Source organism: Ambystoma mexicanum, chromosome 1p, assembly GCF_040938575.1.
Source record: "Ambystoma mexicanum isolate Mex_15411 chromosome 1p, UKY_AmexF1_1, whole genome shotgun sequence".
NCBI classification, from domain to species: Eukaryota; Metazoa; Chordata; class Amphibia; order Caudata; family Ambystomatidae; genus Ambystoma; species Ambystoma mexicanum.
The window spans coordinates 1,289,745,872-1,289,761,246 of NC_090921.1; the positions used below are offsets into that span (position 1 = coordinate 1,289,745,872).

At 45.0% G+C, this 15,375-nt stretch overlaps 1 protein-coding gene across 7 annotated transcripts in view; it reads right to left on the reverse strand.

Annotated features, from left to right (window-relative positions):
- The window catches only part of POLD1 (DNA polymerase delta 1, catalytic subunit), a 1,263,933-nt gene that overhangs the window by 720,065 nt on the left and 528,493 nt on the right, over window positions 1–15,375 (reverse strand). For all 7 annotated transcript variants that reach the window (XM_069605393.1, XM_069605349.1, XM_069605354.1 and 4 more), the window contains 3 exons: window positions 4,210–4,401; window positions 3,502–3,590; window positions 2,689–2,805 (listed from right to left, as the gene is read on the reverse strand). In XM_069605393.1, coding sequence (XP_069461494.1) covers window positions 2,689–2,805; window positions 3,502–3,590; window positions 4,210–4,401 — 398 coding nt within the window. The remainder of the gene's footprint in view (window positions 1–2,688; window positions 2,806–3,501; window positions 3,591–4,209; window positions 4,402–15,375) is intronic.

Genomic DNA, 15,375 nt, shown 5'->3' on the forward strand with positions numbered 1-15,375 from the left:
GATGGGCACGAAAGAAGACTCCCTCCGAGGAGGCAGGGAGATTCTGGGCCCCGAGGCCGCCACCACTGGTGCAGCCTCCACAGGCTGGGCCAGGGCCGCCGCGACCGTTTCGATAGAGGGCTTGGTCGAATGGATCAAGGCCTTCACCACCTTAGGTGCGCTCACCGCCTTATCCTTGAGGGAGGGGGCACTGCCACGCTCCTCCTCTGCCTTAGAGCTCGACCGGGGTCTCTCCAGGAGCTTCGCCGGGTGCTCGGCCTTCCTCTTACCCGACCCAGAGCGTTGGCTCGTGGTTGATGGTGCCGGGGAGGGTGCGCCCTGCCTGGCGCCCGTAGAGCCCGACCGTTCGGCGCTCCCGGTGCCAGCGGACTCGCGGTGCTTGGCCTTATGTTGGGCCCCCGTCGCCGGGGCGCCCTCAAAGGTCTTAGAAGACCGCTCAGATTTCTTCTTCTTCTCGCCAGACGGGCTCTTACCCTCCAGCCAGCTGGCGAGACGTTGATGGCGGTCCTTCATGGTCCGTTCCGACATGTTGCCGCAAAACGCACAGTCCTTCTCCACGTGCGTCTTGTCCCCATGAAGGCAGTAAAGGCAGAAAGAGTGTTCGTCCTCCTTGAAGACGTTCTGCAGCTGGCATCCAGGGCAGGCCCTGAACAGCTTTCCGGGCGTCGAGCTTCCCTTCTCCTGGGCCATCTCCGAGACCGGGCCTGAGAAGCTTCTGGAGTCCTCCGAAGTGTAGCTCGACGAAATCTTCACCCTTGAGGGGCACAGATGAATCCGACACGGGTCCCCGTTGATCGGATGTAGGATCGGTGGAGCTTGAGGCTCTTTTGACCGAAAGAATCGAAGTTTTTGTGAAAAAGCGCGAAAAAATAGCACTAACGCTCGAGAGCAATAGCACGAGGATCCCAACACATGAACGTGCGGTAAAAATCTGAAGATGGCTGCCAGAGGCGGTGCTTAGGTAGAGGGCAGTCATTGGCTGTGGTCAGTATGACGCAGAGACCAGTGATTGGTTATTACTACGAAAGACAGATCAGAAACGAAACTGATACTGGTTTTTTCTTTACCGAGGATTCCCAGCCTGACGACGGGGAATATTCATGAGCATGTGAATCCATGCCAGACCCCATGCTGGAGAATTATAATACCATGTCACCTTTTTCCTTTTGTATACAAAATAAACTTATCTTTCTCAAAAGTGGGTGCACCTAGTCTTTCCCTAGCGGCTTTATTTTCGTGGTCTGGTCGCTGGGAGTTGCCTTACAAAACCCAACAGGAGGGGGAGTGTCAAAAATCAAAATATTCCTATATTTTATACACATTTTGAATCCTTTATCGCAAGGATTAAGTAAACACTATGACTGAGCTGCCTTTTTAAAATCACATTGTAAAGTGTTGAACCAAGTGCATGCAGGATCCCAGGATGCGCTGGGGGTGCGGGCGGTGGGAGGAGGGGGTGGAGGGCAGAAACATCAGTTGAGCATCAGCCAGAAAAAAGCAAATAAGAGACAGCATTGATTCTGAAAGGTAGTCATACGCATTTTTCAACTTTGACAAATGTCATCTATAATAGTTATGGATAATAAACAGGGGGCGAACAGTAATTGTTTTTCAGCCTTGTATCCATCTTGTAGAAAGGCCAAGTAGTACATTGAAATTGCAATTTGCTTGTTTGCCGAGTTTGAAAATGAAGAAATACAAATTGAAATCACCTACGAATTGCTTGGAAATTATATATGGCTAGAATTCTCGAGTTATTACAATACAATTATTAAGAGTAATTTGCTTGGATAAAACCTTGTGAAGACACAGGCGTAATTTGTCATACAGCCTAGAGGAGGGCAAAGTATTAAGTGCTAAGAGCAAGTATGTTAGTCCAGAATTTCCATAAGGAATCATTATAGACTCCATCCGCTTCCACATTAAAGAAGGTTGTTCAACAATGACTAGTAGTAGCTGGGGCATTACACGCTTAGTAGCACACCAGAAGTGAGGCCACCTGACCTCTGTGACTAGGTCTATGAGAGCCCCCACCTTTTTCTAAGTGTTTCGTGTAATAAGCAGGAATGGAGGGCACATGAAGACAATGCATGCACATCCTGGATCACAGATTTGGTTATGAAGTTTATGAACAAGTGCCTCTCTCACCCCAGGAGCCGTTACATTGGTATGTAGAAACGTGGCTCAGAAAATAATCAACTGGGGATAACTGAGCACCTTTGTCCCTTCCCATATTCTTGCTTTAGTCATTCCAGGTTCTGAGAGGGCTGGTGGAAAGTGCGCAATTCATCCCATAGCCTACGAAATTAAGCCTGTGATCACAATATCCAGCTTTCCCCCTCAGCTTAAATAAAGATGTGTTCAATATATGCGGATAAAAACACTGGATTGTAGGTGGGTAATTAGTACTGACATTTACCAAACCAGTTTAAGCCACAGAATGTTGGGATTGTGCAGGTATTGCGGTTGTGCTCGGTCTCATTCAGTATTTAAATCCCAGTTATAGAGGGGAAGCCCCAGCACCTGCCCACCCTCTTTAAATTGGCTTCCTGATGATAGAAACACCCTGCACCTTAACCTTCATCACTTGACCACAGCCAAGAGAATCATGAGGATTGCCTGCAGGGGACAGAAGAGAGGGGAGCTGTTACACCATGGCAGACCACAACGTTTAGACAGGACACTCACCCTAGCTTTTCAATGGCGCCGGTTTGCAGCAGGGTGGTGTAGCACAGGTTATGAGCCATCATAATAGACGGGTACAGAGAGGAGAAATCCAGAGTGGCAATGGGAACGTCATAATACCTGCCAAAAAAACAAACCTCGTTAGACTCTCAGCTGGCACATGCTTGACCAAGAAAGGTGTTCCCCGATGCAAAGAGAAATAAAAGCAGAACCCTCCGTCATGACAGAAAACACAAACGGACCCTCAGGAATCAGAGGACACTGACGAGGACCCCCGGCAAAGTGAAACGGAAGCATGGGGCCTTAAGAAACCGGGAAACACCATCCCCATGAACCAACCACATTCCTGTTGGGACTTACAGGGCCCGTGTATAGGAATTGATGGTCAGGTACCAGGAATAACACTTGGGTATTTAAAGTGCTCAGGTAAACAGTCGAAGGGCTGATCAGATAGAGTAGCCCCCCCAGTGATGCACCCATATACCCAAGGAACTGGGGGAAACAGGAAAACATAGATCAGCACTTTAACACATGTAAACCAATCCCTCAGTAACTGGGGTAAGGTAAGATGGGGCCTTTACCCAGCTGGTTTATGGAGTATAAATCTGCATAAGCAGCAACACACAGAAGGAACCTTGGACACCAGCAAAGTCTATATGGTATCAACAAAACACTAGAGAGCTCCTGGAGCAGCTGGCAACCCAGAACACTAGACAAGCGGAAACGTAAGTTATTGAATGCATTCCAGCAGAGCATCTGCGGGGCCCACTGTGAAGGCGGCCATGTCCTTAGACCACTGCTGAACGGGTCTCTCACCCTTTCACCGGCTCGATGACTGTGGCCCCAGTGTAATCCTCCCCGCTCTGGGGCTTAATAACCGGCATCACCAGGTCCTGCTTCACTGCCTGTTAATTAGAGAACAACAATGACATTTGATTTTTCTGTGGACCCCAGTAATGTACACTCCATTTCCAGTGTCACTCCTGAACCAACCCATGTCATGTCTGCTCCATCACCTCCTGCCCATCACCCTATCCCAACTCTTCCAACCCATACCCTTCTCATTCCTCCATGCTGCCCCTCCTTGTCCCACTCCTCACGTATCCCTTCCTCCCATTCTTACTGTTGGATCTCTCTTGGAAGAAGCAATCCTCCCTTACTAAACCACCCACCTATGGAACTGTACCACCTTGTATACCTTCCTAATCAACTATGTGTTTCAGAGACAACTGATCTCCCGCCTGCCATTCTTCCTCTTTAACCCACTCCCTGCCCGTCCCCAAATCATTCCTGATCTAACATCTGAATCCTAGCCAACTCCCTGGCCACATTTCCCCGCCCAGTCCCAACCTAACCCAACTGTCTCCCTCAACCTTTTCTCCACGGTTAGACACACATCCCATTCAAGCAATGTACTCATTCTTCTATCCCTTGCATTTTTCATTTTTTCTCCAATCCTCCCCACATCCATCCCAGCTCAGTTCATCCACTGTCCTTCATTTGACCCCACCCTTACACACTCACCTGTCTGAGCAGCTGTGAAACAACCTTGATCTGCTGCCCCCTGGACAGCAAGTAGCTAAGTGGAACCCCGGTCACACGAGCCATCTCCATGTAGTTGATGACACACATGAGCTTCTCCAACAGTCGTAGGGGCAGGTACGCGTCCTTAAGGCAATAGACTGCTAGTCGCCGGCGTGTCTGCTCATTGCCGTTCTGCAAGAAGCAAAATAATGAATAGATCCCACCGAGAGAGAAATGGCAGATGCCAACATCCCTATCAGCACGCCAACTATAGCACCATTAATCTTCCAGCATTGTACATGTAATTGCATTTTGGGCTTTAGTGGGTAGGATGATGCCCATGGAACGGTATCCAGTGATTTTGATGAATAAAAAACAGAGAAAGACTTTACTAACGAAAGAATAATGACGACAAAATATCGATTTTTAAAATATATGAGTGGTAGGGTAAGCGGTTAAAACGGGTGGGGAGCTGGTTGGGGTGGGTTTAAAAAATCAGAGAAACAGGGGGGGGGGTTTAGGGAGACCCCTCCATCCCCCCAAATTAATTTAAACAAAGAAAAATTGATATTTTTTCATTATAAAAGTTTTGCTGTAAAAGCAGTCTCTGTAATTTAATTCAGTAAATTCATAAAGAACTGATGGAACCGGGTGGCAATGATTCGAGACTGAATAAGGGTTTGGAGAGTGCCAACACCTCCCCATGAGGCTGTGTCCTAAACCGATACTAGAACCTCAAAATCTCTTCATTCTGCTGTAACAAAAGTCACAAAAACCTCAGCCAGGACTGTACCACCATGCCTCAATCACCCTGCCCCATTTTACTGTCATTACTAAAGCCCTTGTAATCATTTTTCAAAATGATCAAGTATGTTGCCCCAAAAACAGAACTAGCCAAAACCCACCGCCAAGACATGCGACAATGCATAAAAGTTTAGATTTTCAGTCCAATCCATGAGACTTTCGAAATGACTTATTTTGGGAATTCAAAACTACCAAACTGAGCAAAGATGGAATGTTCTGCACCCAGAAAGCCTGCTGGTAATGCAAAAGTGATGTAAAGTGCATCTAGAAAAGGAATGGGGGATGAGCCAGTGGAAAAGGGTAATTAACTAATCAATGATGCAAAAGAAGTGTGTTCTCATGCATCTCGCTGTGTGTTGAGAACATCTGGAATGCCGACAGCAGATCCAATCACTGTCACAATGAAAGTTACATGAAAACATAGATCTCTGAAGAGGCTGGGTTCGCCGCTCTTAAAATTGGATGTACCATAGGCAGTATAAGGAGAATGAATTGGGGAGACGTGGGAGAGCTGGAATGTGCAAGGACGGGGTAGAGGTGAGATATGTGGACCCTATGTCAGAGCCCTAACGACCAAACCAACCAAGGCTAAGCTCTGTTTAAAGCACAGTACATAGAGTATAAATGGCTGACAACACAAGGACGCGAAGCAGGGTCCTAGAAGTATGATCTGAGCAGAGGTTGAATAGAAAGGCTATGGAAAACAGGAACTGAACGGGGGTAGGAAATCCGGAGTCCCAGGAAAAGGAGAAGTGTCCCATCGGCCAGTCTTTGAAGGGTGGGGAATGTTTTGGCCTGAAGAGGCCCAGCAGCCTGGTTTGACAAATAATGAATGCATTTCAGAATGCGCCCCAAAATGTTTCCCAACAAACTCTCTGGGATGGACAAGCAGGGACATTCTGCCATGAACCTGTTGCGCTTAGGGTGGGCCGTAAATGAAGCGCAGACCCAGAGCACGTCTTCACACAACCTTTACTTAAGAACTTACGCCCCCAACTTTCCCGCTTCCCCTCCGCCTCCCACCCCGTCCCTCTCTCCCTTTTAGCTTCCCTTAAAGGGTCTGTGTCCTTTTCCCCTTCACAACATCCCCCCCTTACTTATCGAATAAGTCCAGGTTCACATTTCTTCGATGAATCTGGTAGGCCTCCTGGCTGACCGGTGAGGCCGTCCCGCTGGCTCGTCCCCGCCGTTGTCCCGGCCTGTCGCAAGGGGCTCCTCCGGTGGGTCGGGTGGAGGCTCCGGATCCATGGAATCTTCTTCCTCTACAGGCATGTCCTCGGCTTCGTCCTCTTGAAACAATCGCCTGAAGTGTGATGCGTTTCGGGTTAATTCACCTTGGTCTCCTGAGGCTGTGATCATGGGCCCATTTACCTCTGTCACCATCATGGGTTCCGGACGGTGTCTCGAGTCCGTTTTCCGGCGTTGGGCTCGTCTGACCAGCACGGTTTCCCCTATTGGGATCAGGGGTTCCTTGGCTTTCCGCTTTTTGTCAGTCCATTCTTTGGCCCTTTGTCTTTTTTCAGCTTCTCGTTTTCGGATCTCCTCGTCTTCCTCTGGTGTGTAGTCCTCAAGCTGGGGGGAGTCGGGACCGCGGTTTATACTTGATCATGAGTTCAGCCGGAGGGTGACCGGTCGCCTCATGTGGCGTGTGCCTATAGCTTCGTAGCATCTGTGATTTGGCCTGTGGCATCGAGGCTTGGTCGGTCGCCGCTTTCTGGCGCGTGCGTTTGATGTTCGCCATAAATCGTTCCACCATCCCATTGGCCTGGGGCCATAGTGCCGGGATTTTTTGATGGTGGAAACCCAGATGTGCCACGAATTTCTTAAATTCTTGTCCTTGAAATGGGGACCCATTGTCTGTTTTCACTACGTTGGGGATGCCCCACTCGCTGAATAACTCATCTACTACGCCTACCACGTGGTGGAAGGCTGTGGACTGTACATGCTTCACTAGTGGGAACCGGGAGTACTCGTCTATGGCCACTAGCAGGTGGCCTCCCTCTTCCAGCGGGCTTTAGAAGTCGAGTGCTACGCGCTGCCATGGTCCGTCGGGGAGCAGAACTATGCGCAGAGGGGCAGGGTGGTGTACCGGCTGCATTCACTTGGCACGGGTTGCAGTGTCTTAGTATGTCGTCCACGATGGTGTCCATGCCTTGGCTTGTCGCAGCCAGTTCATTGTGTATTCTCTCCATTCTGGCTAGGTCTCCTCTGTCAACTTCCCCCCCCCCCCCGGCTCAAAGCGTTTGTTGGCCGCTAATCGCCACTTGTTTGTGAGGTGAACTGCTGCCTTGATGGTGGGGTCAGCTCTGCTCTTTTCTGCAAAGAGTTGTGCAGTGATGGCTGGAGGAAGGGCATTATGTGACAGGTAAGCAACATATCCGTCGGCTTCTCCCTGCATTGTGGTGTCTGACACTCCGTCCGAGTGTCGCGATAGATAGTCTGCTGGGTTCGCATCGCCTCCAGGTTTGTGGGCGATGGTATAGTCATTCTTGGAGGTGAATGCCCCATCGTTCAATGCATGGAGGCATTTTAATCTTTGGGTTGCCAAAAAGGGCCAGCAGGGCCTGGTGGTCTGTTATGAGGGTGAAGGTTTGTCCGATGACGAAATGGTGGAACTTTTCGCATGCCCACACGGCCGCCAGGCTCTCTCGCTCCGCCTGTGTGTATGCTTGTTCGGTGGCATTGAGCGCACGGCTGGCATATGCTACAATGTGGGTTTTGGCGTTGTCCTGTGGATCTGTTTGGGCTAGAATTGCGCCTAGCTCCACTGGGCTGGCATTCACAGTTATCTCGGTTTGCCATTGTAGATTGAAGTACGCCAGTTGTCGGTTGGCGGCGAGTTCTTGTTTTATGGTGGAGACAGCCTGTTGGCAGTGGTCTGTCCATAGGAAGGGTTGATCTTTTTTTAGCAGTTGCAGCAGTGGGCCCGTGAGTGCGGCATACTGTGGGAGGTAACGAGCACAGTATCCGGCCATGCCCAGGAACGAGAGGAGTTCGGAGACATCCTTTGGACTGGGCAGGTTTTTTTAATTTTTTCATTTTTTTTTATTTGCATTTGGTTCAGTTACATAAAAGAATTTCATGTAGAACCTTTACAAAAGTTAAAATCTAACATATCATCATAAAAACAGTCATATCAACTACAACATCAATGCTAATTCATTCTCAATGTGTTTACAAAAACTTGCCAACTCATATTAAAGGTTTGTGAGAACCCTGCATCATTCTGGACCACAAAACTTCGAGGCAGTCCACAAATTCAACCTTCACAAATTTCATGAGTTTGAGTGTCCTGATGTTCTTAAAATGCGGACAATACAATATAAGATGTTTCAACGTTTCATATGGTTCGTTACATTCATCAAATCGACATCCCACACCATTTTGGAGTTTGTTTGTTTCCCAATTCTTAGTTCTTTCTCTTGTGTAAAATAAGTTCAATCTGTAACAAATATATACCTTTCGAATGTTTTCACAGGGAAACAACAAAACATGGCCATAGCGTGGGATGCGCTGTTTGACATATCGACCATATTCTTTATATAGCTCATAGGTCTTGATTGAATCAATAGTTCAACACCAATCCATTTCAAACAATTTTTTCTTGGCAAAGTACGGGCAATAATGTATATCCTCGACAGTTATATTTACATTATCCAAAATTTGTTGAATTTTTAGATGATAATTAAAAAGGGAATTAGAAGTTCGAGAGCCCAACATTTTGTTCAAGTCCATATACAGCGAGTTAGAAGGAGGATAGTGAATCTTAACATAATTGGACAACTGTCTCCATTTCCAACGAGTTGAAAGTGAAATCAATCCCAATTCATGTCGGATAATAGCATTTGGAACTGACATTGGTAGGAACATTGCAGATTTCAAAAGTGAACCCTGTAGACTATCAAGGGTAGTTGTCATATCACATAGACAAATGTCTAATGTATACAGTATAACACTTTCGATTTTTAATGTCATAAAATCTATTAACGGAGTTGAAGAGAATTTGCAATATTGGGTGAAAATCCTTTTCATTTGAGACAATAATGGACGCCTCTTATTTTTAATAATTATGGACCATGAGTTAATGGAGTTAAGGGCTGACAAATAATACCCTAAATATATTGCGTTGTTGACACAAGAAAGTTGTGTTTCTGAAATTTTCCATCTAAGATTGCCTCTTTTTGATTTCACTCCAAATGTCATGATTGCAGTTTTGGCTGGATTGGGGGTCAAGTTATGCGCTTCTGCAAAACTCTCGAATGATGAGAGTTTTGCTTGAAGTCCTGCAGGGTTAGGGTCAAACAAAATAATATCGGCAAATGCAATTCATTTCAAATGAATACTCCCAATTTTAACAGAGAACATATTCCCATTTTCCCAATTCTCACCCAAATCAGAAAGATATAAGTTAAAAAGGGTGGCCGCCAGATTACAACCTTATTTCAAACCAATTGTTGTACAAATAGGAGGAGTAGTGCCACCTTCTGGACTAATTCTTATTCTATACGATGTATTCTTGTGCATCTTAATAATCCAATACAACAACGCAGACAGAATCCCTATCTTCATCATTTTCTTCCATAATAAATTGCGGACAACCGTATCAAACTATGAACTCATGTCGATCATTGCTACATAGACAGGATTAGAATTGTTTTCTTTCACACCGGCAATAATATTCGACATAATAAAAGCATTTAAAGTTGTGCTCATATTTTTCCTAAAACCGGTTTGGTATCTCGAGTATAAGCTGTTGACCTCAATTACTCTCTCAAGTTCATTTAAGAGAAGAATAGCAAAAATCTTAGCCTCAGTGTCCATTAATGATATTGGACTATAATTCTCTGGACGAGATGGATCACCCTTTTTGAATATGGGCACTATGTTTGCAGTTAACCAAGAAGATGGAACATCACCCGTCTTGATAATAATATCAAATCTATTTTTTATAATGTCCGCCCACAACATGGGATCCGCCTTATAAAGACATGGGGGAAGGCCATCAGGTCCTGCAGCTTTTGAGTATTTGAGTATGACAACCTGGAAATAGCCCAGATAATATCACTACAGCTCCACTTCAATTTTGGAATAGTAGGATAATCCAGAGAAACGTCCAGAATTGATGAAAATTTACAAGGCAGTTGATATTTATCCTTAATAAAAGTTTGCCATGTCTGTTCAGGAATGCAGTTCGGGGACAACAATGCCACACATTTATTATCAGCTTTCAATGTGCGCCAGATTACACCTGTATCATAGGATGTAATGGCTCGAATTAATGTGCAGTTTACCTCATTATATCTTGCAATACGAGCAAATCTTCAATTTTGTTTGTATGTCAATAAAATTTTATTCCGCCTTGCCTTAATATCTTCAGTGCCCAATCTGCTTTTCTTTAAATATCTCAATGCCCTATTTTTTATCCCTTTTTAATAGTTTGCATGTATGATCATATAAATGTGTGTGTTTCACGTTGTTTTGTATTTTACCACACCGCTCAAGAGCTAAAGCCACTATTTCAGAATGAGTACAAGATGTTCCTTCATAATTTCCCCCTGCTCTTCTAATCCTCTCCATCTCTAAGTGTATTTGTTTAACAACAAAGTTACACATCCCACGGTTCCATCTAATGGAATGCTGAGGTCGATTAGTTTCTACAACTGCCAATGTTATATTTGGCATAAGCATTTGACATTTCGATTGAATGAGAGTAGAGAGTTGTGCGTGGTCTCCAATCTCTATCAAGCCTATTGTAAGCGGTGCCATATGCATAATAAGATTGTGAGCTACATATATATAATCTATCGTTGAGAACATTGAACCTCTTGCCCATGTTTTTGCAAATTTCAGGTCATTGCTAACCATTAATTCGATATCCCACTCCTTAAGAAGTTCTCTAAATTTGGCTCCACTACTGCGAGAAAGAGTGGAAGGTTTAAATGTAAATCTTTCAGTCGGGTCTCTACAGTCACAATTAAAGTCGCCACCTATAATAATTTCACAAGATTGATATCTGCCAGATATATATAATAAACAAGCATCAAGCTCGTCCAACATCTCCTCAAGTGTTAAGGAGACGGGGTTCCAATATAAAGAAATTATCATTAGTGAGGCAAATCTAAATGAAGGTAGAGTAAGATGTATCTCCAATATACTGGCAGATTCCCAAACCAATTCCGACTGCGCCCGCAAAGATATGTTGACTGCAACCATCAAGCCCCCCCGAGGGCCGCCCTTGGAGGGATTTCTTAGCGGGCGAGGAAAAGATCAAATATCCAGGAAACAGAAATGGCTCAGTTTTCATCGTTTCTTGTACCATTATTATTGTTGGTTGATCTTTATGCGTTAGAGCAGAGTGCCACTTCATTAGGTTTGCGAATCCACAAGAGTTCCAGGATATGATTTTTATTCTAATATCGTTGGTTAGCTATGTAACAGGCAAAGATGTTTTTGGACACAGAATCGCAGTGAGCATAGGTTCCAACCATGGTAGCCCTTTTGTATTGGCTGCTCATTTCAGAATTTCCAACATTCCTCCTTCTAAACCTGTTTTAGTTTGCATACTAGATCTGCCTACTTCTACGATCTTTTCAACGCCCTTACCTGGAGTTTCTAAAAATTCCATAGCCTCCAACTCACCATCGAAGGTAAACAACACCAAACCTTCATTTTTTATTTCCTCACGGCTGAACCAGATAAATTTCATTATAGCTTCGGAGCTCAGATATCAAATAGCCCTGTGATTGTTAACCCTTGCCAAAGAAACCCTTGTGATATCTTCAGATATTATCATTCTTAGTTCAAAGGATCGATTAATGCAATTGTCCATCAATGCCCTTTCATCCCCCTCAAATCCAATAATATACAGACTTTCAGAATCCATTCGTTGAGGCCTAGTAGATTTTATGTTTGTTACTATGTTTGTAGACATTGGTGCTATCGAAGAGGCCCTAGTAACCACACGAGGAAGTTGTAAGGGCAATGTTCTACTATTACCCTTAGCATTGTGATTGGTCTCAAGTGAGAGTTCACGCTTGCAATCACATGAATCAATTTCCTTATGTAAGTGGATCATATTAATTTTGTTTTCAGATAGGGACCTTCTTAAAGCAGGACCATGGATAAATATGTCTGAGGGGGCATTATCCACTTCGTCGACCGATTCCCAAACAGGGTAGTAGAATATGCCACAGCCATTTCAGTTTTTTTCCCCTGACCATTTAACACCAAGTTCTTATTTTTGTCCAATAAACCATTTTCAAGCCTCAAAGAATGATCACATGTTATTGCCCTGTCTATTGGCTACTACGAATTGTTTTTCTTTACTCAGCATACACTCATTGGTTAAATTTGTTCCCTTATTAGGGACAATTGTACATATCTCACTATAAGATTTCCTTACTGATGATTGTGAGGAAATACGGGCACCTTGTCAGGGTTCCACATGTAATAGGGACCAGTGGTGCTCAAAGTAAACAATGTTCAATGGTAAAACATGTTGTCAATATGTCCAAGCATAAGAAATGCCTGTATTTCAGGACCCTGCTTTGTGTTATGTGCAGGAGGAGTTTCGCAGTAAGACATAAAGCCCTCTGGGGGTGCAAGGACGCCAAAGGACTACATTACCCAGGAGGCTCGTGTGTCCACGAGCCTCCAGAACCCTTCAGGACGCCGAAACGGCCTCCGCGCATGCGCATTGCGCCCCGGACACCGCCCCAGCTTCCGCGCATGCGCACAACAGAACTTGGAAGCCTCGCTTGCGCTCGAGAACACCGGAGGACTCAGACGCATGTCCCGGAGGCTCCTGCAGGCAGCGATTCGCGGGGCCACACCCCGCCTGCTTCCCCTGCAGGCCCCGCGCAACGCTAGAGATAAGTGCAAAAACCTTGTTATCATCCGCTGAGTTAGACTGTGGGCTGATTGAGCGGGGAACCGTAGCTGGGGCTCCGGAGAGGGAACCTTATTTCGTTCACCTCCCCGGACTTCAAAAGAGTGTTACGAGCACTACGAAGCTCGTTTTCGGATGTTTCTAGTTAACGGGGCCGAAGGCCCATCATAGTAAAGAGTGTGTGTGTGTGGGTGTCGGGACTCCGGCACTGATCTTTGGCCCGCATTCAGTGGGAACTGGAAGTGTGACTTGGCAAGTGCGCAACGTAAAACCCATACGTGCTTTTATTCTTTTGTAGCAGCGCTCCCGTTTGGTAGCGAATCAAGAATCATAGAATCCAAGCCTGTAGCGGAACTCTCTCGCCACATCGCCAGCATCATTCAGAGCTAAGTGCTGCTAAAAACTGTAAAGCATTGCATGTATGGTTGTGACTCCTAACGATCATGTGTATAGTTGCTATCCATTGTGTGGGATATGCCTAAGTGATGTGAAACACAAGGGTGTTTATGCAATCTGGAATCTTGTTTCCAAGGGAATGTTACAGGCTTCAGTGTGTCAAGACTAGAATGTAAACCACTAAAGGGATACCATTTGATGTATGCAAGAGTGAGTGGGCGGAGACAAAACATCGAAGGCACCCAGGAGGGAGCCTTGGAACTACTCATCCTTGCCTACCCTACCCATCCCTATCCTCACCCACCCAATTCCCTTCCCTAAATTCAACCCGGTTACCCTAACTCCCCCTTACCCATCCAATCCAGCGGACACTAACCCTCTTTCCCCGGCGGGTCGCGGCAGCCTGTGGTGGTCATAGTCCAGGCACCAAGATCCAACGGGGAGGCAGGTGTACGTGCTACCTCCGCGCAAGGCCAGGATACTTGACACACCTACATCATGATGTTTCATTTGACTTTTTGACGTACAGGATCTACCTATAGTCGGAAAATATTTACTTAACGTGGGTTTAGCCAAGGTTTTAAGAGTAATTTCTGTGTCAGACTTTTCAATTCCTTTATCACCAAGTACGTGATATTTAGGGATAGATGTGCCTGTTTTTTGATATGGTACAGTTTTGCAAGAAGTAATTATCTCAGGATTTGCTTTAGCCAATTGTGTGTTACAAGTTTTAATCATTCCTATATCAGTATACGCGTCTTCCCTCGATATCAGGGAATTACCCAAAACTCCACTAGTAGTGTCCATAATTCCATCATTTACAGGTGTGAGGGCATCCCGGCTCTCTTTGGACAATTGATCCAAGTCGATAGGCTCCTCATCTGCAATTTCTAGGACAGGAGTTAATTTTATATCCCCCGTCATAGATTCTTTTTTATCTAATAGAGCCTCTCTCCTTCTTTTGCCAAGTCTCTTTACAGCACGCATGTGCATCCTTTTAGCCCGACGAGACAAAGGTGGGAGATACTTCAATAGGAGGATTTTCATTATCAACCTTTTTATGTTTTTCAATTTCTTCCAACAAGACGGAAGGACTATCCGGCGGTACTAGGTTACGAGCCTCAGACGATGGACTAAGCGGCATATCTAAAGATGGAGCTTTATTCAATAATTGTGAGACAATTGTATCATTTAAAGCGGTTATCGATGCCTTAATCTCTCTTAAATCGTTCTCACAATTACACTTCAGAGGTTCGCATGGTACATCAATTATCTGTCTAGCATGATCAAGCTCCTGAAAACCAGGTTGCAAACATTGCATACTTTTCTCATGTCTCATATTAGAGACCTCATTGGTTCTTTGTCCGCATATCTCATATTGCATTGATCTCAGGGAGTCGATTGCAGTAATGAATCCCTCAATTTTGTCCATCTTAGAACATAGGCAATGCATAATTGCCTTTAATTCTTTAAACTCCAAGTGAGTAAGTTCATGGCCCTTATCAAGAAGATCCAATATTTTTGTAATCACTGGGAGGGAACTAGGCGATTGCTGTTCTGCACCTCCCCTGTCAAATATAGACCCTTCAGGGTCATCATTTAACGACCTGCTTTGATCTTTAATTTGCTCAGGAGAATACAGTAAAACATGCAAAGTGCCATTAGAGACACCATCACCTAGTGTTCCATATTTTTTCATAGTATCCTCTCTACAGGTTTTCAGTATATCCATGTTAGATGATCTATGAACAAGTGGGGTCATCATATTAATTGATTGACCTGTTCATCTAATTCCACCATTTTCCTCATGGTAATCGTAAACGGATCTTCATTAGAAGTGCCAGATAACAATGGGGTTGTACAATGACTCAAACTCGCCCTGGTACACTCCTTCTCTTCATCTATTATGGGATTATGTATGCTATCAGTAGAGACGGCATGAACCTGAGCCAAATGAGTAGCATGAGTAAAAGCATCAATATGGTTCAGATTGCTATCTTTATGTGCATCTACTGAATTATTATTAGGTAGCTCATTGTTGGATAAATTCTCTTTAAACTCCAGAGAGTCTGTGTTAA